At 40.0% G+C, this 26,259-nt stretch overlaps 1 protein-coding gene across 1 annotated transcript in view; it reads left to right on the plus strand.

The window, feature by feature from the left end:
- Positions 1–3,501: 3,501 nt before the first annotated feature.
- TRIM44 (TRIM family member 44) overlaps positions 3,502–26,259 on the plus strand; it is an 81,298-nt gene continuing 58,540 nt past the window's right edge. Inside the window, exons 1-2 of the mRNA XM_016206223.2 lie at positions 3,502–4,176; positions 18,968–19,045. Of these exons, the coding sequence (XP_016061709.2) occupies positions 3,517–4,176; positions 18,968–19,045 (738 nt within the window). The 5' untranslated portion in view covers positions 3,502–3,516. The remainder of the gene's footprint in view (positions 4,177–18,967; positions 19,046–26,259) is intronic.

Here is a 26,259-nt window from a genome sequence, read left to right on the forward strand (position 1 = left end):
ATTAGATTCATAGGAGACTCACAACATTGTAAAAGAAATTATATTGGCGGAAACATTGCCAGCATGAACTAAATGGAACAGAGACAGTACAAAATTAAAAGGGGTCTTTAGAGTGCCTAAATTCTACTGGCAGAAAGCAGACTGTCAAGTTACACAGCTGCAAACATGGGCTACTTTTCATAGAAAAAGAAGGGTGACTCAGAGTGTGGAATAAAGAGCTTAAAGGGTAAAGTCAAAAGTCATGGAGAGTCATTCCTAAGCATAAGTAGAATTGAGTTCTAATTAAGGAACTTCTAACATGTGTCCAACTGAATTTCAGGATTGCTGTGGACCAGTGGACTTCTCTGCGTCTTTCCTCTTTTTAAACAGGAGTGTCTGTACCAGTTATCCTAAGCCTGTCCCACCATCGTATGTTGGGAGTGTGGAGGAAATCAAGTGTTCAGATAGAGAGGAACTATTCTCTAGGAGCTGCATTTAAGACACTACACCTAGGATCCTCATTCACACCTGGACCTGATTTAGATAAGATTCTGGACTTTAAGCTGATGGTGTAATAGTTTAAGACTTTGGGGATCTTGGGAGGACATGGATGTATTTTACACTTAAGAGAGACCTGAATCACTGAGGGCAAAGGGTAAAATATGGTGGCCAGCCTCAAAGATGGTCCCAAAGATCCCCACCTCTTGGTATTCATGCCCCTGTGTAGTCCCCTTCCACAATAAATAGAGCTAATCTCTGTAACTAATAGGCTGTGCTGGAAATGATGATGTGTGACTTCTGAGCATAGGTTATAAAAGATATTGCATCTTCCAATTTGCCCTTTCTTGGATCAGTTGCTTTAGGAGAATTCAACTACCATGTCATGAGGACACTAAAGCAGCCCAATAGAAAGTGGTGAGTCTTCCTGCCAGCAGCCATGTGAGTGAGCCACCCTAGAAGCAAATCCTACAAGTCACACCTTCAAGTGCCTCTAGCTCCAGCCAACATCTTCACTGAAACCTTTTGAGAGACCCTGAGTTAGACCACCCAGCTAGGCCACTCCCATATTCCTGGCTCCTAGAAAGTGTGAGATAATAAATGTTTATTGTCTTACGCTGCTATGTTTTGAGGTAATTTTCTATGCAAAAACAGATTAAGATAGCAAGGTTTCTATCTCTGGATGCTCCTAAAGATTCCTGGGGAATCAGACTGTTCTGATTTCCGTGCAGAGGGTTATAGAAGGTTTGTTTCATTAAGTCTGCCATACCTCATTACCAGAACTTTATAAAGTCCCTTTTTAAAAGTTCCATCAAATTCTGCCTCTAAGACTCTCTTATCACAGGGGGCTCAAAAAGGATTGTGAAGTGTCAGATACTGAACTGCACGGTATGATATTTCAACTCTGTCAGGTAAAATTAAGAACAAACAATAAAAACAAAACCGACAACAAAAAGACACCCCTCTCTCCCCACCAAAGATCTTAGGCACACACAAAATATATTCTTTTAAGACATTACAAATTGTTTTCAGTTTAAAAATAATTTTTAAATGTGATAACATTATGTTTGTAAAAGCTATTTCCTTTAAGCCTGGAGAGGTGTATACCCACAGAATAGTCTTTCTCGCTCATTAGGAAGCAAGAAGTACTATTCTCTAAGTATACTAATGTTGATATTCGAGTTGACATTTGTTGTTGTTTTATTTTTCTCAGAATGGTGCATCAATCCCTGTTTTGAATGCAGACATAGAAATAATTTCCAGAGAAATGAACTGAGGAAAAATAGAAATGTGTATTGAATTGGAAAAAAACAAACTTTCTGACTTTTCTCCGAGCATTCTATCGAATTGTTCTGAGGTTAAAAGAACAAATATTTCTTAAAAAAACAAACAAACAACTCTGACAAAAACTGTACAGAGAGTAAGCATACATTATATGTGGAGACATTAAAAATTATTTTAAAAGATTTTTACCCCACCCCATCCCCTGGCATTTTTGTGATGCTCATCTGGAAATTGGAGCTCAAAATTATCCAAGAAAGTCGATGGAAAACAGACCATTGCATTCCCCTCCTCTGTTCTCAACCACACCTCAGCCTCTCCTGGGACTAGATCAAAATGTCCTTTTTCTCTCCCAAACACAAAACAAAAGCTCTTCAACGACTGCAGAGGCACAGATCCAGGGGAGAAGAGGGGCCTGATCACACTACCAGCAGCCAGGCAAAAATGCTCAATGTGTTAAAATATATGTTTAAAACCCCTTTCAAAGGGTCATTATGTCCATTAAATATAATTTGTGCCAATAATAATAGTTAAAACGTAGTGAATACTTCTACAAGGCAGGCCTCTTACATTTCATCCACAAAACAGCCCCATGAGATAGGTATTACCGTTATTTCCACTTTACATGCACACGTTTTTAAAAGCGGAAAACGGAAAGATGAATTAAATCCTCCACGGTCACAAAGCCAACAAGTTGTGGTATCAGGATTTGGGGGCCCTTGAGCAGTGGATCTTCCAAAACCGGCTTGTAAAGAGCCACAAAAAGATCTCACCCAATTCTTGGCACTGTAGCATTGGTTAATAAGTAACAGCCCCCTTCCTCCTGGGAACCCAGTCTGCGCACTGGACCTTCCTCAGGGAGCCAAGCCCACGGCAGACCCTCCGAAAGAGGCACAAAGGCTGCCACCCTGGAGGTTCTGAGCCCCTAGGAGGCAGGAATGCAAACAGACTTTGCAAACAGACCAAGTATAGTCTTGCTTTGGATCAAAAATGTCTGTTTGCTGAGCCTGACTCCGAGCTTAGGAGAACAAACACGGCCCTTCCCGGACCGTCTGGAAGTCGCAGGCGGTCAGGTTCGTTCTGGTAAACAGCACCCTGAGCTGGCACCCTGAGAGCGCGCAGCGGCGGGACCGGGAGGCGGGGACCCGGGAAGGAGAGAGGCTGGACGCGCGCACCCGCCCGGCGGCCGCGGCCACTCGGGCCGACACCCCCAGGGAGGCACCGGGGAGGCGGGGCCCAATTCCCCGCGCGGATCGCGAGGGCGGCCTCAGCCCGCCTCCCCCTCCTTCCGGGGATGCGGAGCCCCCGCGGGAACCGCGGAAAAGGGCCATTGCCACTTTAAGTGACTCAGGAAGTGAAAGGGGCCGCCTGACAGGGAAAGGGAAAGTGGAACCGGGGCGGCGCGGGGGCCGCGGCGCCGGGATCTCGCCGGGGCAGCGAGCGGCCGGGGGGCAGCGCGGCGCGGGGGCCGACGGGGGCGCGGGGCCGCCGCGCCGGAAGTGCCCGGCGGCCCGAGGAAGCGCAGCGGGCGCCGGGCGGCGGAGCGGGCGGCAGGCCCTCTGCTCGTCGGCCGGCGGGGGCTGCCCGGAGCCGGCGGCAAAGGCGCCGCGGCCCCAGGTCTGCTCCGCGACACCGCGCGGCCCGGGCGGGCGGCGACTCCCTGGGACAGGACCCGGCGGGAGGAGGACGTGAGGCGGCCGCGAAGGCCAGGCGGCGAGCGCCGGGGCCCCGAGGCCTGCGCCTCGTCAGCGCACCCACATGGCCTCCGGAGTGGGCGCGGCCTTCGAGGAGCTGCCGCACGACGGCACGTGTGACCAGTGCGAGCCCGACGAGGCTCCCGGGGCCGAGGAAGTGTGCCGGGAGTGCGGCTTCTGCTACTGCCGCCGCCACGCCGAGGGCCACAGGCAGAAGTTCCCCGGGCACCACCTGGCCGAGTACGTCCACGGCGCAGCCCAGGCCTGGCCCTCCCTAGGCCTGGGGGAAGGCGAGGGCAAGGAAGGCGCGGAGGCCAAGGTGGAGGAGGAGAGAGACCTGGAGAGCGAGGCGGGGGAGGAGAGCGAGGCCGAGGAAGACCGCGAGTCCGAAGTGGAGAGCGAGACGGAGGAGGAGAGCGACGAGGAGAGCGAAGAGGACAGTGAGGAGGAAATGGAGGATGACCAAGAGAGCGAGGCGGAGGAGGACAACCACGAAGATGGAGAATCCGAGGCGGAGGGAGAAACTGAGGCAGAAAGTGAATTTGACCCAGAAATAGAAATGGAAGCAGAGAGAGTGGCCCAGAGGAAGTGTCCGGACCATGGGCTCGATTTGAGCACCTATTGCCAGGAAGATAAGCAGCTCATCTGTGTCCTCTGTCCAGTCATTGGGGCTCACCAGGGCCACCAACTCTCCACCCTAGACGAAGCCTTCGAAGAACTAAGAGTAAGTATTGGGTATTCACAGGCCTAGAGGTCAGGACACCTGAGTTTCAACTCATTTGGCGTAGTTGCGGCCACTCTCACTTCCATCATGTCCCCAAAAAGTTAGTCTGTTCAGCCTGTTGGGAGCAGTGCTATTCACCCTTTTGGTTGAACTCCTTAGAGAATCAGATGAAAGTTCTGAACTCTGACCCAAGAAAAATACATGTACACACAAAATCTAGTATACAGTTTCTGGAAAATTGCAAGCCTCTGGTCCCTGGATCCGAGGTAAAGCATTTTTTGGGAGGTTTTTGTTTTGTTGTTTTTTAAAAAATATATCTTTATTGATTTTAGAGAGAGGAAGGGAAAGGGAGAGAGGGAGATAGAAACATCAATGATGAGAGTAACATTGATGGGCTGCTTCCTGCACGCCCCCCACTGGGGATGCAGCTGCAGCCGGGCATATATGCCCTGAGGGGGAATCCAGGTGCAATCTCCTGCATCATACGTGGATGCTCAACTGCTGAGCCACGCTGGCCCGGCTTATTGGGAGTTTTGACCCCACTTAAGCTGATTCCTACAGCATCACCATTGTTGAAACTAGTGCCTTGATTTAGGGCTCTTGAATTTTGCCAAATGAATCCAAGCAGATGAGTGTAAAGACTCCCCAAGGTTGGGGTTTTTATAATAACTTAATGTGTGCCCTGAGTTCCTTTTAGGTTCTTCATGTTTGATACTTGTTTGGAAGGCAGGATGAAAGGGTGGAAGCAAAATTGCTAGAGGACCTTACTGTTCCCCTAGAACAGTGTTGGAAAGTAGTAGACATTAATAAATATTTGTTGAATGAATGAATGAATGTGCAAATGACTTTCCTTTTATTTGTATTCTGGGTGTGTACAATCAGTGAGAGAAACAGCATTCCAGGCAGGAACGTTTGAGTGGAGTGATCAGTTTATTTATTTATAATAGATTTGAGAGAGAGAGAGAGGAAGGGAGAGAGAGAGACAGAGCAGAAACATCATTTCATTCCATTTATTCATTGGTTGATTCTTGTATGTGGCCTGACTGGGGATTGAACCTGCAACCTTGGCGTATCTGGATGACACTAACCAACTGAGCTACCCTGCCAGGGCTGGAGTGATCAGTTTACTAAGTGATCAGTTCATTAGTAAATGTTGTCCTCTTATGATGACTTTTTATTCCAAAAGTCGCCTTGCAGTTGCTAGCACTGAAATAACAAAATACTCTGATGATGAAAATCCTTGTATTAAGATTTTCCTTTTTTTATTATAAAATACACACTCAGTGTGTAAAAATACATGCACAGTCTAACGAGTAATTATAAAGCAAATACTAGTGTAACTTCCACTAAGATTAAGAAATACAATATTAGCAGTATTAAAGCCCCATCCATGCCCTTTTTCAGGTATTATCATTTCCCTTCCATTTAAGCAATCATTATACTGACTTTTGCAGTGATAATTTCCTTACTTATCTTTTATCCTTTTACCACATATGTATGCATTCCTAAACTTACTTGAACTTGGCGCAATTGGTATCATATTACTATCATGCATTCTTTGGGGTTTTGCTTAATTTTTTCAACATTGTATTTGTGAAATTCATCTTGTGGGTGGCTATGGTTTGTTCATTTTCATTGCTGTATAGAATTTCATTTTATGAATATGCCACAAGTTATCTAGTCTGGCAATAATGAACATTTGATTTCCAGCTTCTGGAACTTCTGGCCATTATAAAAAATATTTGTATAAAAAAATCTTGTTCCCAGTGCACATCTATGTACACTTAAATGAAATATAAACCTAAGAGTGCGATTGTTGGGTCATAGACTATGAATATGTTTAATATTACTAGATGCTGCCAACTAGTTTCCAGGGTAGTTGTACCAATGTGCATTGCCATGAAGAGTGTTTGAGAGTTCTTGTTTGGTATCTTCAGTAACACTTGCTATTACAGAATTTTTAATTTTTGTCAATTTGTGAATAGGTAATATCTTTTTGTGGTTTAAATTTGCATTCTTCTGGTTAATGATGACTTTGAATATCTTGTATTTCTTTTTTTGAAGTGCCCTTTCAAGTCTTTTCTATTGGGTTGTCTATCTTTTTCTCATTAATTTCTAGGAGTGTTACATATTTATTTCTGACTTCCTTGTTGTTTATATGGGTTGCAAGTATCTTCTTATATATTCTGTTTTCTCTTTTTCTTTTCAAAAATTCATGCCTTGAATGCAGTTCTTCATTTTAAGGTAGTAGAATTTTTATCAATAATTTTCTTTATTAATGCTTTCTGTGTGTTGTTCAACTTACTGATTTTTGTGTGGCGGACGTAGGGGCTCAATTTCATTTTCCCCTCCATACAGATAGCCAGTTGCTCTAGCAGCATTTATTGTAAAACCTGTCCTTACTGATCTGCTGTGCCTCCTGTCATTTATCAAGTGCCCATATGCGTGCGAATGTATTTCTTGGCTTTTTTATTTTGTGTTATTGATCTATTAGTTATGTCCCTGTGTGAACAACATCTTTTCTCAGTTACCATAGCTTTGTAACATGTCTTAATATGTGGTAGAGCAAGTTCTTCCACTTTGTTTTTCTAGGAGAGTGTCTCAGCCAGTCTTGGCCATTTACATTTCTTAGGCTCATACTATAGTTATATAAAGCTTGCAGGACATTTTCAGTATGGTATTGAATTTATAAACCAATACATGAGGAATTAATATTATTATAACTTGAAGTTTTCTGATCCCTTTATTTAGGTCTTTTTATTGCCTTACAATAAAGTTTTATAATTTTTCTCTGAAAGATCTTGTACATCATTGCAAAATATATTTCTGGATACTTACAATGTTATAGTATTATAAAAAATGTTTTTAATTTTTCTTTTCTGATTGTGTATAGGAATATGATTATATATTGGTTTTTTTGTATTAAGGTATCTTCTTAAATTCCCTTACATATTCTAATAATTAATCTATAGGTTCAGTCTGCATACATGATAATATTATTTGCAAAGAGGGGCAGTTTTTGTTCCTTCTAATCCTTATAACCTGTTACTTGTTTTTTTCTTACCTTACTGCCTCAGATAGGACCTTGAGTAAAATGTTTAATATAAGTGATAGTGGGTGTTTTGGCCTTGCTCCTAATTGAGGGATTATTTACAACATTTCACAAATAATGTGATGTTTGTTTACATATATATTTCATCAGATTAAGAAGGTTTCCTTCTAGTCCTAGTTTATTAAAGAGTTTAATATTGAATGGGTTTTAAATTTTATCAAATGCTTTTTCTGTATCTGTTAGGGTATTCAAGTGATTTTACCCTTACTATTTAATGGGATTAATTACATTAATTGATTTACTTTTAAATTAATTTTAAAAATCAGTAATATGTTTACATGCCTCAAAAGCCTCTCACCTTTGCCCCTTTCACCTGATTTCCCACTTACATTAAAAGTTTTTTGCTTTATCCTTCAAGTGCTGCTTTTAGCAAATACAGGCAATGTCCATATATATCGTCTTATTTCCATCCCTTTGTGTCATTATTATTATATTGTACAATTAAAGCAACCTTTCATTTCTAGGGTAAACCCAACTTGGTCATGATGAAGTATCCTTATATTTTTGAATTTGGTTTATTAATAATTTGTGTAGGTTTTTAATTTATATTTATGGGAGAAATTAGCTCATAAATTTCCTTTCTTTTATTGTTCTCATGAGATTTTACTATCAAGGTTATATTGGCTTCATGATATGAGTCAAGTTGTTTGCTTCTCACATATTTTCTTTTTCTTTCTCTTTTAATGCTCTGAAAGTGTTTGTATAAGATCGGAATATTTGTTCCCAGAATGATTGGTAGAACTGACCAAGGAAGCCTTCTGGACTTGAAAAGAGAAATGGTGGGGGTAGGGGGAGAGAGGGCTGGAAGGAGGACAGGAGGCATAATTTTATTTTGTTTTATATAGTATTTTTGGCTATGATTCAATTTAATGGTTATAGTTCTGTCCAAGTTGTCTATTTTCCTTGTCAATTTTGATGTTATTTCCCCAAAAGTTTATTTTGTCTAAATTTCCAAATGTATTAGTATAAATTTGTGAATTATATCCTCTTATTATCTTTCGTTCATACTGTAGCTATCCTCTTTATTCCTTTAAGAACAATAAGTGTGTTCATTTATAATGTGATGAGTCCAGTAGGTGAAGACTTTGTGGATCTCTCTCTGCTGTTGTTTTTGATGATTTTTTCATGTTTCTTTATTTCCTTTTGTTCATTATGTTTGACTGCATAGCTTCTTATTGCCTTTAAAAAATTATTTGTGGGGATTTTCCCAAGTCTTGGCATGCAACTGTATTTGAAGGAGGATTTGAGTTTGCTTCTGCTAAAGCCTGAAAGTATAACTTGTTTAGAACCTCCTTAAACTAAATTGTTTGAGACCAGATTTTCAGGAGGTGTCTTCCCAAGTTTACAACCTCTTGAAGAATTTTCTTTCATCCCAACCCAAGCCACTCCCCTCAACCCATTTTGTTCAGCTCCAAGGCAAGACTCCCCACAGTCCCCTTTGGAGGGTGATATAGTGACAAGTTTACTTTAGTTTGCCTTTACTCTGGGATTTTACTCTTTGGAAGGGGTGGGAAGATTCCAAGTCTTCATGGAAAGGGTCTCCTTTAAATGTCTGAAATGCCACAGGCTTTGCTTTCTGTTACCTTCTCCTCCCTTGCCACCTAACTTGCAACCCCTAATCAAATAAATGTACAGTCCATTTTTTTTCAATCAGCAGATGTCCTGAGTTCTAAAGCTGCTTGGTGTAGTCTTCTTAACATTGGCACCGTATTACTAACAAAGCTATAGACTTTATTAGAATTTCACGATTTTTTCCTCTGATGACTTCTGTACCAGGATCCTATGGCCACAAAGAATAGGTAGGACAAAAACTTTAGTTCTCATATGTGGGGTAGAGATGAGAATGGGGAGAGAAACACAGAACTCTGGCCTTGGGAGACTTAAGTCCTTTGTATATGTGTTTTTGTTTTTGGGATATGTGTATCAGTATGATAGGGATCAAGTCAGTATGGCATTGGGAACAAATTAGTACTGATGCCCTTTCCAGATGTCAAAAATGAATCAAGAATAAAATACAGCCAAACAAACAAACAAAGTTCTCCACATATACTAAAGGCTCAATCCATAATTTATGGCAAATAACCATATGGGCAGTGACTCTGATATAGATTTTAATGTGCTAGATTATTCTTGTTGAACATTTAATTATAAAACTCACTTCAGATGGGTTTAGCTAGTTTTTTGTCAGGTAGCAGAGTAATCTGCTTTTAACTTAAATAGAATATTAGAGAAAACATTCATTTTAATATGTTGAAGCTATAGCATATAGTTAACTTTAGTGTCAAAGACTGGCTTTTTTTAAGTTAATTTTATTTATTTGAATAATTTTTGAGTACTATGGTGAGCCTTGCAACCTGTCGAGAAGAACAACAAGTGGTTCCTGACATCAGGAAGCTTGTACATAGTCTAATAGGAAAGATAGAAGAGGTACAAACAGTATGTTATGGGGGCTCAGAGAAAAGAGAAATTAATTTCTGCTGAAGGCATGGAATAAGGAAAGATTTCTTGGAGTAGTGATGGTGGACTTTCAAAGATGGATAGAATTTAACTAGGTAGATACACACTGTTAGGTAACTTTCCTTGTGTTCCCATAACAACAGCTTGTGTACATTTATTGTAGCACTAAATGCAGTATACTATCAATGTTATTTCTTTCCATGTCTGTTTCTTGTGTGGGTTGTAAACTCTGCTAGGGTTAAGGGTATATGTTATTCATCTTTGTGTTCCCAGCACCTAGCACAAGGCCTGTTGGACAGTAGATACAAATGAAATATTTGGTATATTTATGCTATGAAGTATAATCTCATCTAGTTCCAGGGCATCAATGAAGAACTGAAAGAGACAGTATTGCTTTGTGATTTAGTATATCAATGTTTAAATTAAGTTTAGCTGCATCTAAAATAATGAAATAATTTGGAAAAATCCAAAATAACAGCAACTCAAACAAGATAGATGTTTATTTCTCTCATGTGTAAAAGAAGCTTGGATATAGGCAGTCTAAGGCTGGTATAGAGGAACCATGAATTTATCAAGAATCTAGGCTCTTTCCAGCTCCACTCTGCCGTCCTTAGGGTATAATCCTTGTCATGGATCAAGATGACTGCTGGAGGTCCAGCCAGCACATTTGAGTTCAGGATAGCGGGCAGAAGAAAGTGAAAAAGGGCACACCCTCTATTTTAAGAGAATTCCCCAGAAGTTGCACACATTGCTGCTTATGTTTCATTGGCCAGAATTCGTACCATGGCCTTATCTAGTTGCAGAGGGAGTTAGGAAACAGTCTTCCTCCTGGCCACTAAAAGCTGGGGTCTTACTAAGGAAAAACGGGAGAATGAGTATGAATGACCCAGCAGTCTTGCCTTAGTTGGCTGCTTTGCAATCTATGAGTTTGAGTCCTGGTTTTGCTACTTATTGGCTGTGTCATGTTGGATAATTTACTCAGCCTCTCTGAGTCTTGGTTTCCTCATATGTAATGTGGGTATAATAATAATTGTTTCTCTTCATTAGGTTATAGTGAGGAACAAACAAGATCATACATGTGAGAAGCACAGTGTGTGGGATATAGTAAGATCTCAGCAGTTGGTGGCTCTTATTAGCGTTATAGAGCCATCAGGTTCTATTCTGAGTTCAATGCCAGACCAGTTAGTCTGGCAGCAGTAGAAGTTCTGGATACCGAGTTTCTTTGCGTGAAAACTGTTCAGCCCCCTCTCCTTTTGCTCCTTCTGCCTTCTCTACTCTGGTGGGCAGATACACTGGTCAAAAACTTGTCTTCAGAGAAGAGGGTCCTGTATATTTCAGTGTCTTGCTGGTGCCTTACGCACTAGCTAACCAAAACACAGCTGGTATGCCTAATTTTAGGTTCACAAGTCATGCTGGTTGTCCTCTTTAAATTCTGTTTTACATTCTGAACTGTTGGAAATTTTTAAAGAAGCAGAGGGGACGCAGGGGCAATATTCCCTTTACTTTCTGGTTAGAAAATAGCCTCCATTTTCTTTCAGTAGGCAATCACGGAGAGAACTGTTACAGGCATTCCTACTATTCTCCACTCTGTACTTTGGGTCTGTGTGAACCCTGGCAGGGTATAACCTGTGTTGAATGGTAGACTCTGATTGCTTGTGTGTGAAGAATGAAAATTCTAACCTTCAACTGGGGTTATAAAACTCAGAGTCAGGAAACTCGTGTCTACTGTTGAAATTTGAGGTTCTTTCCAGAGATGAGAATAGCAATAACAGTTGAGTGGTTTTAGGTCAGGTGCTTTTCATTGATTTTTTCAGTTGATCTCAATCCAACTCCCACAATCAGCACTTGTTATGATTCTCATTTTACAGCTGAGGAAACTGCTACTCAAAGAGATTGAGATTTGCAGACAGTCACTTAGCTAATAAGTAGAAGGACTAGGATATGAATCTAGTTCAGATCCCAAAGTATAGGTTCTTTTCATCATCTCATTTTGCTTCTAGTCTTAATTATTCCCACTTACATTTAACCTCTCTAAGTTGTATACTCACTCTCCTGATTTCTACTATCTGTATGAAAGTATTTAATAGGTACATACTTTCTGAATATTCTAAAACTCTTCTTTCCTTTCTATCTGAAGTTTTCTTCCTGGATAGTTTGTACAGAGTATTTTGATTAGTACCAGATTGTTTTGTTCATTTTTTTTCCATTCAGCACTTCTCTAGCTCAGTACTTGATACGTAGTAGTCAGTAACTCAATATATTTTTAATTAATAACAATAAAATGATTACTCAGATTTATTGAGAACTTATGATGTGTCAGGTTCTATACTGTAAATTTCTGTGTATTACCTCATTAAATTTTTACCACAATTCTTTGAAGTATTTTTTAAAATTATTTTTATATATTGTTTGAAGTTAGTGGCATAATTGTTTTTACTTTGATCTATTTATTAAATTAGGTGAAGTATTTGGGGCAGTAGGGAATTTAACAATGAACAATTCTAAGTCCCTGGTCTCATGGAGCTTATATCGTATGAGCAAAAGAGACTTAACAAGTTTAAACAGTAAATAATATTTCAAATAAGGATAAGTATTATGAATAACAAACTAGATTAAGGAGAAAAAGAGTGACTAGGTTGGGGAAATGAGAGGGAGGCTGTTTAAGGATCTGAGAAGGACTTTTTTGAGGAAGTGACCTGGGCATAGTTAGAGCCAGTGATGGGAAGATGTGAGGGCATAGTGGTCTGGAGGGAGGAAATATTGAGTGTAGAGGCTCTGAGATGGAACAAGCTTACCGAGGGATGAAAAGGGTGGCTGGAATATAATGAGTAAGGGTGGGAGGTAGAGGAGTGGTAGATGGGGTCAGATTACCAAGTACGCCATGATAAGGATTTTGGATTTGATTTTGAATAGCCATAGACTGTTTAAGCAATATGTTCTTAAAATTTCACTCTTGATTCCTTTGTGGAGAATGGACGGTGAAGTAGCAAGAGTGGGAGCAGTGTTTCTGCTTTGGACTGGGCAGTAGTGGAGATAGTGAGGAGTAAATAGTTGGATTTGGCATTTGTTTTGGAGTTAGGTCTAAAAAGACTTGGTGATGAATTTGCTCAGGCCCAAAAATGATGTTGGATCTGAGCGATTATATAAAGATGGTTGCCTAACATATGAGTGGACTTGAAGTTGAAAAATCAAATAATGTGAAAAAGATGTTAAAGAATTTTTGTACATGATGTGGTGATACTAAACTTTAGGTCTGTTTCCTTTGGACAAGGTTTTGCTTTCTGATTTGATTCCTTAGGAGAACTTCTTATATATTGTCTCACAATCCTTTTCTACTGTTTCTTCCAAACAAAACCTGTTTGTAAAAATGACAGAAAGTTGAGTTGATTTTTTTTTTTTTTTTTTTTTTAAAGCATGGCACCAGCACAAGACCAGTGGGATAGAAAAAAACCAAACAGGCAGCCAATATTCTTTCTGAACTCTGCAGCCTCTGAATCTTTGTAATACAGAATTCAATACTTAGGAGCCATTTGAGGATATTTAAGTGACTTAACATTTACATTTCTACTGACACATGACTTTTCTTTTGGTGCCCAGATGGTTATTGTTACTAGACTGACTCTCATAAAAGTACAGAGACTGATTGTCAAGAAATAATTCTTGCCATGTTTACCTACCATATTGTTCCTTTGTTTCTGCCTGTTGCCCATTTTCAAAGGATGTTTACATTAGAATGAGGTATATTACTTCTGTATTTGGGTGTGAGTGGATAGATGTGTGTTTATGAGGTATTCTGAACTTCTGTGAAGAAAGACCTCAATTTTCATGGTGTTCACACAAGGACTCTTAGAGGTAATACAAACAAACAAACAAAAAACCTTTCAGAGAGAGTTGCTTCCAGGGATAGTAACTTCAACTGTCTACAGGGAGGAGAAAGGTGATATAAAGGAGAGAAGCAAGCCAGGGTAACCATGACAAACTGGAGAGAGCTTGCCTTGCCTTCAGCTTCAGCTAATTGCTGCTATGTGGGAATGGGAGCCCAGTACAATCGTACCTTCAGATTTTAAAAGGAAGCTAGAACGTTTTATTGTTATGTTGTATCTCCTGATTTTTAAATTAGCAACTAATTTAAACTTTGCCAGGATACTGTGTGGGACAACACTCTAAAGGCGTAAAAAGTTATGTAGGCTGCAGGCTGTGTATATGTAGGTTCTGATTTGTCCCTTTTTCCTCATTTACAGATAGGAGAAACAGAAACCCAGAGGTATAAAATGACTCATCCAAGCTCACACAGCAGTTAGTGGAGGAACTAGGAATAAAACCTGGGTCTCCTTTCTCTTTGTGCAATACTCTTTTCACTATAGATAGGAACGTTAAACTTTTGGGGGACTCTGAGGAAAGCCAAATCCCTTTCCCTAGAAAAGTGCATGTACATTTCACATTTTTGTACAGTTTAGGTCATTTCAAACTGCCTGAAATCCATACATGAACACCAAGTAAAGAACTCTCTTTTACCTGCTGGTTCATACGTTTGCAGTACAAAGGGAATGGTATCCCAGTATTTATACTTGGCCAAACTCGTGGAGAGAAGCACTCGAAGAAGTCCTAGGTCTGTCCTCCCTTTCTCCCTCCCTCCCTTTTGTATCTTAATTAGACAATACATTTAGATAAGTCTAAGACTCTTCCTACTACTGTTCCTGATAATGGTCCCTCAAATTATTGCTTTTCTAGTTTTTTTTACATACATGTATAGCCACACAATATTGATAGATGCTTAGGATGTTTTCAGTTTTTCAGTATTACAAACAGTGCTGCAATAAATATTTTTTGCATGCCTTCTGACACATGTGCTAGTGTTTCTAAAGAGGTGAAAGACACAAGTGGATTTGCTAGGCATGTGACTTCAAAGTAGCTTTATCATTTTATATCAGTACCATATGAAAGTCCCCAGTTTCCCCAGAGCCTCAAATCACTGGATTTTATCAAATCAAAACTTTTTTCAGTGTAGTGGATAAAACCTGATATGTTGATTAAATAAATTGAGCTCTTTAAAATATCTTTTCATGTTTATTAGGCATTTTACTTTCTAATATCTTCGTTCCCTTTGTTGGGATATCTTTTGGGCTTATTTGTCTTTTTCTTATGTATAGGAATCCTTTATGTATTTTTTTGTGTATTCTTGGTACCAACCTCTTCTGTTGTATGTTTTAATCTTTCTCATTTGGATCTTTCTGGTCCTGGTTTTGCTATTTACTAGCTCTGTAATTGGGGGACATGGTTTGACTTCCACAGAACCATTTTCCTCCATTATAAAGTGAGAATATACTACTTCTTAGTTATTTTGTTACTGTGAAATGCCAGTGAAAGACTGTATGAGCTCTGTGATTTTGGGGTTCCTCCAGGCATTTTTTATTTCCACCAACCATTTTCTCAAATATAAAGTGAGAATACACTACTCCAGGTTTGTTGTGAAATACCAATGGAAAAGCATATGAAAATGCTTTGGAGAGTAAAGAATATCTTTAAATGTTAGCCTTTTTGTTTTTACTTGGCATTACTATGACTCATCCCTAGGACTTGGCTTTTGTGAAGCATCCCACATCTCCACAGAGTGATCAAAGTCAGGGGCGGGGTGGGTGTCACACATGTCATTTGTCTCTTTTTATTCTGAACTCTCTTAGGGGAGGAAAGAGATGCATAAACAAGATATGCTCACATTGAATTTCATGTTCTTGGAATGCATTGTGTGGGATGGAGATAGAGAAGAGCAGGATCAGGAAACTTTCATTTCTTCGCCTCTCACAGTACTTACCCCAAGGACATAGTAGATCTGCCCATTTATGGAACCAAAAGTCTACAAGGTTAGAATTAGCTTGTCTTTTGTTACTATTCTGGCTACTTCTCAGTTTGAACACAGGTTTCGGAGCAGCTGTTCTGTTCTATGGTAGGGAGTATGAGGGTACAATCTCCTATTCCCATTCCCCTTTGACCGATGACTCTCCTCTGCAAACAAATAATTACCTAAAGCACGATGCCACCCTAAGGTTTGCGGACACTCCGACCCAAATACCACCGTATACCTAGGCAACCCAGTGCCCGTGTCCTATGCCCCACACTTTGGAGGGCCCTCCTTTGGCCATACCCATCTCCTTCTAGACAATTCTCCAAGTACCCAGGACCCAAGAATTACCTGACATAGTGTTCTGAACCTACTTCCAGGACCTGCAGAGCCTTTTTCTGAGTCTGTCCTCCCAGGATGGACAAGCCATTAGACTCAACCCCTGATACAGGCTCTCCTAGGTCAGGGTGCCGAGGGCAACTACTTGAGAGGCATGTTCCCAGAACTTAAGTGTACTACCTTGAATGTGTGTGTATAAGGCTTCTTGAGGTGCAGGAAGGGACTGGAGTATGGAAAGAGAAAGGTGGATTAGGGGGCCAGGGTCCTCCATTGGTACTCTAGCCCAGCCCTGCAGCTGTCAGGGGCAGGTCTGCCCAGAGGAGCCTTCTGACCAACTGCTTATTTTATGGGTTAAAAAAAAAAAGCCATAGGGGAAAGGTTTTTTATCACAACCCAGTTAGAGACTGAGTTTAGCTGGCTCAATGTAGACCCCAATTGATCTTTGAGAATAATTCTCAAAGAGAGAGGGGTGGGGATGTGGAATGGTGAATTTCCTGAAGGGAGAGTTTCTGTGCCTCCTCTCTGTCTGCCCCCTGGGTAGGCAGTGCTGCTGATGCTTTGTTAAAAGAAGAAAGGATTCTGCTGATACACTGTATTTTTGTGAAAGAAGGCTAAGGGTTCTCTTATCTCTCCACACAAGGCACATCTGCCTGCAAACAGGCTGTCTGCTTCTTAGGGATTCCCTTGTCGTTTTATTTCCTTTCTGAGTGTTTTAAGGCACAGTTTCGTGCATTCCTGCTTGTTCTCTAGAGCCAGGGGGAAAGTCATAATATATCAGGGCTCTTACTGAAGAGCTTAAAATGGGCGCTGGCAGCTGGGATGTGGGGGAAGAGAGCTTTCCAGGGACAAGTGACCTGCTTGTTCAGCCAATGAGAAGCAAGTTAGAGGAATGATATCACCAGACAGGCTTTATTGTCTGATCATCTCATAAAAGCAAGATTGTGTCTGGCAACTTAACCCTTTTTTAGGTACTTTGTGTCTCACCCACTCCCTGGTATGTGACCTTCAGATTTCTTTCCCAGTTGTCTATTGTGAGACCAGAGAAGTTAAAGATTTAAATGGGTGAAGAAATTTAGAGAGTTGTAAATTATCATTTAAAAAATACTAAAATTTAGAACCACAGCTAAAATGGGAATGTCAGCTGAGCTATGCTTGAAGGCCACATCTGAAGCGGATATTGGTCTTAGTCATGTTATATCAGACTGTTTCTATATAGGTTTGGGAGAGAAAGAAGCTTAAAGGGAAAAAAGATTTAGCCTTTAGTCTATTTTAATCTATATGATGGGATCTTACTAAGTACTTATTTCCTGTTTTGGAGGAGTTGGAGTTGGTTCTGCAGATTTGGAAAATATCACTGATCCCAAGGACAATTTCAAGTAATAGATATTTGTAGTGTCTGTTTATATTGTATTTCTTTATTGTCTGTCCCCCCTCCCTCTCTCCACCAACCCCTCACACACACTCCATAAAAATGGTAAATTTTACTTCTTCATCCTTCCTTTTTTGTCACTGGTAAAATGAGGGTGATGATTCTACCCTATCCCATAAAGGAGTTGAGATTAGAAAAATAAAACTAATTTATGTGATTTTAGATTGTGCTATACACATGTATTATTATTAGGGTATTCATGTCTTACAAGCGTATGTTCATTCATTCCTGTGTTCAGCAGACTCTTTAAAAAAACACCTTCTTGATGCTGGGCATAGATACAGAGATAAAAGATATAGCCCTTACCCTTAAGGAATTTAAAACATTGTGAGGGAGACAGACAATAATAAAAAAAAGTCTCGTACATCTGTTGTGTTTACCATGCTCCAGGCCCTGTTCTAAGCACCTTGACATATATTAGCTCATTTAATCTTATAACAACCCTGTGAAATAGATCTTGTGTTTAGCTTCATATCACAGATAAAGAAATCGATGCACAGAGAGGCTAAGTGACTTGCCTAAGGTCACACACTAGTGGTAGAATTGGGACTTGAATCCAGACACTGCAGCTCTTGAGCCTGTGATCTCAATCTGTGCTGACCAGTACAGTAGTCACTAGCCATATATGGCTTTGGAACACTCAAAATATCGCTAGTACACGTTGTATTGTGCTGTGCGAAATACACACTATATTTCAAAGACCTAGTCTGAAAAAAATATACAGAATACCTCATGTTGAAATTGCATGTTGCAGTGATAATATTTTGTACATACTGAGTTAAATTAAATATATTAAACTTAATTTCACTTTATTTTTGTGGTTACTAGAAAACTTAGAATTACATATGTGGCTTGCATTTGTAGCTTACATTACATTTTTATTGGACTGCGCTACTCTAAGTCATTACAAGGCAATAATAACAGTAATAATACTAGGTGACATTTATTAAGCACTATGTGCCACATACTGTGCTAATACCTTTACAAACACTACTTCAGTTAAGCCTCCAGATAACTCTGTTCATTACCTCCATTTTATGGAAAAAGGAGGTTTTGAGAAAGTAATTTGTCAGAGGTTAGTCAACTAGTTAATGACATACCCCAGATTTGAAACCATTTATCTCTGACTCAAAAACCTGTATTCATTCAACATACTGTAACATCATTTCCAATTATATCTCAGGGCATTTTCTTTGTGTTTATTTTATGAAGAATATTTAATATTACATACATCTGTATTTGGTGTGTAGAAGTTCAAAATAAAAATCACTAGGTCATTAATTAGACATCCCAGAAGGAAATCTCTTTTGCAGAGCCCTGGCCCTCAGTGAACACTGGCGCAATTGAGCACTGAAATGAAGCAGCAAGTCATCCTGTACAAATTGCATTTAATTTTCATTCCAGTAGTTCTCTCAGGTCAGTGGGCAGTTTATGTCCCAACACTCTTTATCTGTAGAGAATAGGAAGAGGGGCATCGCAGCACTCCCTAGTTGTTTAGTTTTCTTGGCTGAGAAAAAAAAAATGCTTTCCATTTCATTGTCCCATGAAATACTGTTTGTGTTTGAGAGAGCAACAAAATGCTGTCTAATGACTCCTGATTTTTCTTTTTTCCTAGAGCAAAGACTCGGGCGGATTAAAGGCGGCTATGATAGAGTTGGTGGAAAGGTTAAAGTTCAAGAGCTCAGACCCTAAAGTAAGTATTGTTTAGAATTTATTGGATATTGGTACCCCAAGTACAGGTATCCCCCACTTTTTGGAATTTCACTTTACACCACTTGGCTTTTATGAAGGACCTACATTAGTACCTGTTTTCACTAACTGAAAGAAATCCGAAGAGAATTTTCGCTTTTATGAAGAAAATTGAAAATAGCCTTCAGACTTTATTTTGCAATAAGCTGTTATAGAGGCAGCACAATCCGGAGGAGCAAGTGGCCCCACCAAGTTCCTTCCTAAAGAACTACACTCAGCATCTCAGTATCTACTGCTAGAGCTTTGAACTGCATGTGTGAGCATCTGTGTTTTATCTCCATTTATTTTGTGCATCCGTTAGCAAAATGTGTCCTAAGATATCAGAAAAACCTAAGAGAGCTCCTGAGGGTGTTCCGCTTAGTGTAAAACTGGTAGTTAAGCATATTTGGTATGATTTGGTAGGTATTTTTGGGGTACTTGAAACACTGGAATTTTTTTCCAAATAAATTAATGATAAATGCTCTTTGCTTTATGCCATTTCGGCTTACGAAAGTTTCATAGGAACAGAGAAACCTGCATTTCATTCTCCTTGAGCTAAGTTCAAGGCATGTTAACTAATAATCATCTGTCAGAACACTGCATCAAGATCTGATTAAGCCTGCCCATCAGAAGCAGCGTTCTAATATGCCTAGAGATAAGTCATCTGTTTTCCCCTTTCTGTATTTTATGACTTACAACACATAATCATTAATTGTTTTCCCTGAACTGCAGACAAGTGCATTTTTAATCTTCCTTTACCGGGCCTTTGAGACTATTGTCCTCTGTGTCCATTAAACTCAGCCAAAGGCCTCTGAGATACTGATCAGCTTAATGCTGGGGATGGGAACATGCTCCAGACCCATCCAGTTGGTGTTCAGCATTAGCATTTTTGTCTCTTCGCAACTTACAGGAGCCAGCTGCTGTTGTGAATGCTTTTGTCCTCATGACCTGGAGTCTAGTCTGGGAAATAGTTTAAGCTTCTTAGCTCTCAGCTTTTTGCAAGATGCTGGGGCTGTCGGATTGATATTCTGGGAGATGCCATACCAGGGTGGGGGTCAACTGGGAACTGAACATGCTGAAGGGATTATGACTAACACAGCCTCCCTTCTCCTACCCTGATACTTATTGTGGTACTACCTGGTCGTGGTACCAGCTGGCTCTGCCTGAGAGTCAGAGCCTCTTATAGTTAAACTAGGAAAGAATCATGATTATTTGACTTTTTGTATCTCCTTTTTTTCTTTCATTTAAAGTTCTTTATAAGTGGAATAAAACTAGCATTTCTTGAGCCAGGCACTGTGGTAGGAGCCTTACATACTTTTAAAAATAATCATGGTAAAATATACTTAATCAAATTTACCTTTTTAACAGTTTTTAAATGTACAATTTAGTGGCTTTAAGTACATTCACGTTGTTGTGCAACCATCACTGTCATCCATCTCCAACACTTTATCTCAAACTGAAACTCTGTATCCCTTAAACACAAACTCCTTATTTCACCTCTCCTCTTGCATACTTGTGATTACTTTCACAACTCTATAAAGTAGCTTATTGTTCCCATATTATTGAAAAGGACACTGAGGCTCAGAGAGGTGGGGTCATTTGCCCCAAATCTAGTATAATTTAGAGCTGTATTTAAACTCTGACTCCAGTGCTTGTGCGCTATCTTTTATATCATGCTGCAGACCAAGCCCTGGGTTTCATCTCCTTTCTACCATATAATCATATTGTGCCTCTGTTTTCAAATCTGAAATACTGTATGAGGCAGAGCCACAGAAAATGACAGGCTCTTCAAAAGTTGGCTGCAGTCACCAATCACAGAATAACTTTCTTTTCATACAGCATTGAAAATATTGGGGCATTGGTAATTTTCTTGTCTTCTGATGTAGTTAGGGTTCCAAAGGTAGAGTGTATCTTGATAGAAAAAATTGGGGTAACCAGTCACCATAAAAAGACCCCTGGTATAAGTAGTTTTCCTTTAGTGAAGATGAATCAATTAATTATTAAAGATCACTGAAAGCTTTTATTTTTTAACCAAGTTTCTCTGGTTTCTGGACAACAGCTCTATTGTATGTTCTGTTTCTGCCACACTCACATGCTTTTAGGCAGTGAAGATGGAAGGGATATGTACAGATTACACTGAGTGGCTTCTGTGCATGATGAATACAGGTAAAGTGCTTCAGGATCCTTCAGTGCTTCCTTTATGAATGCACGTAGTACTTCTGATGGGAAGCTTGCCAGAGGTGAAAGAATTGAGTATTCCCATGAGATCATCCCAGGAAAGCCTCAGCATTGTCCCATGATACATTATAAGCTGAAGGATATTTGTTAGGACCTCGCCTGATCTTGGATATGTGTATACACACTCACCTCTCTTTTATCTTCTCTTTATCTTGCCCTGGATTATTTTCCACCAACCAGTTTTATTTTCAAACCTCTTTCTAGTCAATCATATGCATGTGCTGTATCTACCAGGAGCCAGCTTGAAGAAGGACCACTGTAATTATAGAATGACTGCCAGATCACAAAGTGGGGGGAGGAGAGGAATGGGACACCTAAATACATAATTTCTGCAACAAAGGCAATTTTCCCAGCAGTGAATTGGTGTCTTCCAAGAAAACCCTTAAGTTTTGAGTCTGTTCTGTTTTCCCTCAGAACCCCACCATACCTTTTTAGAAGTTGGCCTGTTTAAGAAAGACACAATCTCTCAGGCTTCATGACCTGTCATTTCCTGGTACAGCAGCTACACATAGAAGCACTGATTGAGTCATGGAGCACTGAGCACTATCTCTACCTCACTTCCTCCGGAATTCCCTAAAGCATCACAAAGCTTGATTAGTCCAGACACTGAAGTCTTCTGGGAACAGTTAATTTTTACCTGCAGATTGTGCCAGAGGAGTGGAGGATGCCTAGATTAACCATTTTTTAAATTTAAAATAGTATATACTTATAGATTAAAAAAACAGATATCCATAAAGGAAAAGTAAAATGAATTTCCCCTGAGGTAACCACTTCAGCGGTTTATTGTGTAACCTTCTAGGCATTTCCGTGTGAAAATAACAGTTCTAAGATTTTTTTAAATTACACTCTACCTATAGTTTTATTACACAGAATATGTTAGACATTCTTCTTTGTCAACAATATAAACTTGATAAGATGCCTCATTTTGTCCAAAATATTTGTCAGACTCCTTCTTTGCTTTCATAGTATTAGTTCTTCAACTTGAGTTCATCAACTTTATTTATTTTTTTAAATATATCTTTATTGATTTCAGAGAGAGGACAAGAGAGGGAGAGAGAGACAGAAACATCAATGGTGAGAGAGTCATTGATTGAGCCCACAACCCGGGCATGTGCCCTGACCCGGAATTGAACCCCTATCGCCTGGATCCCAGGTTGTCGCTCAACCACTGAGCCACGCCCGGCTGGGCGAGTTCATCAACTTTAGTGAACATGGAATCACCTGGAGGACTTATTAAAATACAGGGTTTCTGATTCAGTAGGCCTGGCATTACTAGAGGCTGTGCTGGACCTTGGCTATGTTCCTTCTCTCTTATTTTGATTCGTTTCATTCTTTTTAGCAAATAGCTGAAGACCCCTCGTAAATAATTTCAAGTGCCTTCAACTTTGAAAAAAATGAAATACATAAAATTCAGGCTTAGAAAATAAATAAATTGAGCCGAGGTAGCAAAGGGAGTAGGGGAGGGGAGAGGGAGGTGGACTGAAGAGTCAGCTCAGGCTGCCTGAGAGGACAGGATTCCTTTAAACAGTTGCCCAACAGAGAAATAGCAATGCCAGAAAGAGAAGGAGTCCTGGTCAGAATTTAAGAGGAAAACCAAGGCTGGTGCTGTGGTCCAGCAGTAGGCTGACTTCTAAAACCAGGGGAGCAGCAGGAGACATCAAATCCCAGGCAGGAGGGGTGAACTTGAGGACAGGAATCAAAGCCAGTGATGGTTGGTAAATAAGGCACAGGAGCAGAGGAAGTGGAATGCATGCATGTTGCCATGGTGAGCCCTGTTTCAAAGGGAGCATGCCTCCAGAAATCTAGAACTTTGTATACAGTAGAAAGAGATTGTTTTTAAAGCAATCAGTCTTAATTTGCTTAATTGGAAGTGGTCTTTTCAATAATAAGACAGCCTAATGTGTTTGACATGATCCAGTTTGCAAACACCTTTTTCAGCCAAACTTTTCAGAAACATTTATTGCACTAAACAGGATTTTGTCTGTAGATTTCTTGTATTTATGATAGGCTTTAGGAACATTAAAGGATATAATTAATCTGTGTGTGTGTGTGTGTGTGTGTGTGTGTGTGTATGTATACTTGGATTTTTAAGATAAAGTATTCTTGAGTTTTTACAGCTTTCCTTTGTAGTGGCTAGGCAGTTAGTTCTCTTTCATAGTTTACCCAGAGGAAACTGAAGGTTGGAAAACACATTGATTCCCTTCTCTTCCTTCTCCCTGCCCAGTCTCAGAAAGCATTGAGCCAAAAGCATAACATGTTAGGCTCATTTAAACTAACCTCTTCCTATGCAGTTAGTAACAGCCACGTTCTCTATTATATTCTGGTTGCTTTTCTTTCCATCTAAGATGTGCTGTTCACTGTTTCCTGTAGTTGGCATGCTTGAAACAGTTAAAAACACAGCTGTGTGTCGCAAATTCATACTTATAAGAAGTTACTCTAAAAAAAAGAAGTGTCTTCAAACTTGAACCAAAGGGGTTCACATTATTTTGTCCAACTGGAGTGGTATTAAATGTGGAATGTGGTCATACAAGGCTGCCTAAAATATATCAGCTTTTTTCCTTCTTATTTTCTCCAATTTCTAAAGGTGTTCATACCAAAGTATGAAACCAAAGAGTTGTCAAGCAGCATAGAATTAGTTAAATAGATCTGAGACTCGTTTTCTTATTTCCTTATTTTTATTTAGCATATACATAGCATTTTATAATTGCAAGGGAACTTTGCAATCCTTTTTAATAGCTGATAATCATTGAGGTGGAACACAGCTCAGTTCTTCACTCTCTTGTGCTAATCACTCTTGTTAAATAAGTTTTGTATGTACGAATGGTGATGGATATATGCAAAGCCTAACTTGAATCCTTATTATTAGTGGGCTGTTACTCACCAGGGTCAAGCCAGGCCTGGTGCTGCTGGTCCTTGCCCTGCCCCAGGACAGAAGCATTTACCGAGGCAGTGTTTATTCAACCAGCTGAAGCAGGGAATTGAAGTGCCTCAGTTACAAATTGATTCACTCAGAAGTGTTCCTTTGGTCAGAGGGTTACTATAATTATTGACCTATTTCAGCACTTTTCATAAAAGAGAAGTAAATAGTTATCTTGGAAGGTGTGAATTGTTTATTTTATCTCTGTGTATTCAGGCCCTTTTAGCATAGTACCTGGCACAAAGTAATAAGTATGCATTATCTCATTACAATAACCCTATAAAAAGAAATACAATTTTCCCTGTTTTATGGAAGAGCAGTCAAGACTTACAGGGTTTAACTAGCTTGCTAGTAAGTGATGAGACCAGGATTTACTTTAGATTTTTCTTACTCCATGATCTTTACAACTCCACTATTGTTGAGCACATGGATGAGTAGATATGTATACATATAGCCTGTCATCCCTAACAATATGACTCTTCATTGATTATTTTTCCCTCACGCCTTCTTCTGCCTCCCTTTACTGGATCCTGCAGCTGCAGTTTCCCGTAACCCTAGAGTCCCAGACCTGGAAAATAGCCTTTTCCAATGGAAAATGTGGGGCAGTTGCAAAGGAGCCATGACAGCCCCAGGGCATTTCACCTTGGCTACGTGAAAAACTGAGGCAGGTGCTCCAGTAGCTCCTTCTTATGGATGGAGCACACCAGGTGGGAAAGCCCTGTGCTTCCTCGGGTCCTGTCTAGGTGCTGAGACGTGGAATCCGCGCAGAAGCAAATGTGGCCCCTTTTGATCTTCTACAGACACGTGGGCAGCAGAAGGAGAGGCACGCTCTGCTCCTCACCCTCTCACTGACTTCATCAAAACAAAACAACTTCCCTCTTTCCCCACCCCCAGTTACGAAAGTAGTACATGTTCACTGTAGAAAAATGTGGAAAATACAGGCCATTCTTCCACTACCTGCAATGGTTGTAAATGTTGAATACTTTTTTTTTTTTTTAGTGCAGATTCTTGAGCCTCACCCAGAGCATCTAGTTTGGTAGTTCTGAGATCTGCTTTCTTAATATGCAGCCTGGATTATTCTGATACACTTGGTAAATACATTACACTTTGAGACACACCTATGAAAAAACTAGTTAATATTATGGTGCTTTGTCTTTCAGAGAGAAAAATGTGCTTTGCTTTTCAGACAAATTGTTACATGTACACATGTAACTATAATTGTATCATACACATATAGTTTGTGTCCTACTTTTAGCACCTAATATGATTTCTTGTAAATGCATACATTTTTATTATTTGAATTTCCATTTTTGAGCCCCAATTTAGAAAACTAAAATCCTGAAGGCCAATCTGCCATTATTGCCAAGTGGAAATTTTACCTAATAAGGCATTTTTGTTTTCTTCCTCAAAAGCAGATTCTGTGAGGGTTTTGTTGTTTTTGCTTTTGTTTGTTTGTTTTTTAAGGCAGACATGATAGTGTCACAGTCTGAGGCATAGTGGTAACTGAGTTAATGCAAAATAAAATACAGTCCTGCAGTCAGCCCCAAGCTATCTGTTTTATAGTGTTTGTCTCCCCACTGGTCAGGGTGTCATGATGTGACTGAGTGAATAAATATAGGGCTCAGTGGGAAGTCTAAGGCCATCTGCTCCAATCCCCCCACTTTATAGATGAGGAACTGAGGTGCCAAGAGAGTGAGGGTTCTTGCCCGCGGTCACCCAGCAGAGTTTGAGCAGATTGACAGCTTTTAGGACTATAGCTCTGTAGTTTTCCCAAATTAAGAGAAGTTTTGTTCATTTGGCAAGGATGTGGGAACATTAGAACCTTCGTAGATTTTGGGGGGAATGTAAAATGGTGCAGTCACTTTGGAAAGCAGTTTGGCAGTTCCTCAAAAGGTTAAACAGAGGTGCCATATGATCCAGCAGTTTTATTCTTGGGTATATATATGTTTATATGTCCACATAAAAACTGTACACTTATGAAAGAATGAAGTGTGGCATATCCATACAATGGAATACTATTTGGC

This window comes from Miniopterus natalensis, chromosome 11 (genome assembly GCF_054644295.1).
Source record: "Miniopterus natalensis isolate mMinNat1 chromosome 11, mMinNat1.hap1, whole genome shotgun sequence".
Classification (NCBI taxonomy): domain Eukaryota; kingdom Metazoa; phylum Chordata; class Mammalia; order Chiroptera; family Miniopteridae; genus Miniopterus; species Miniopterus natalensis.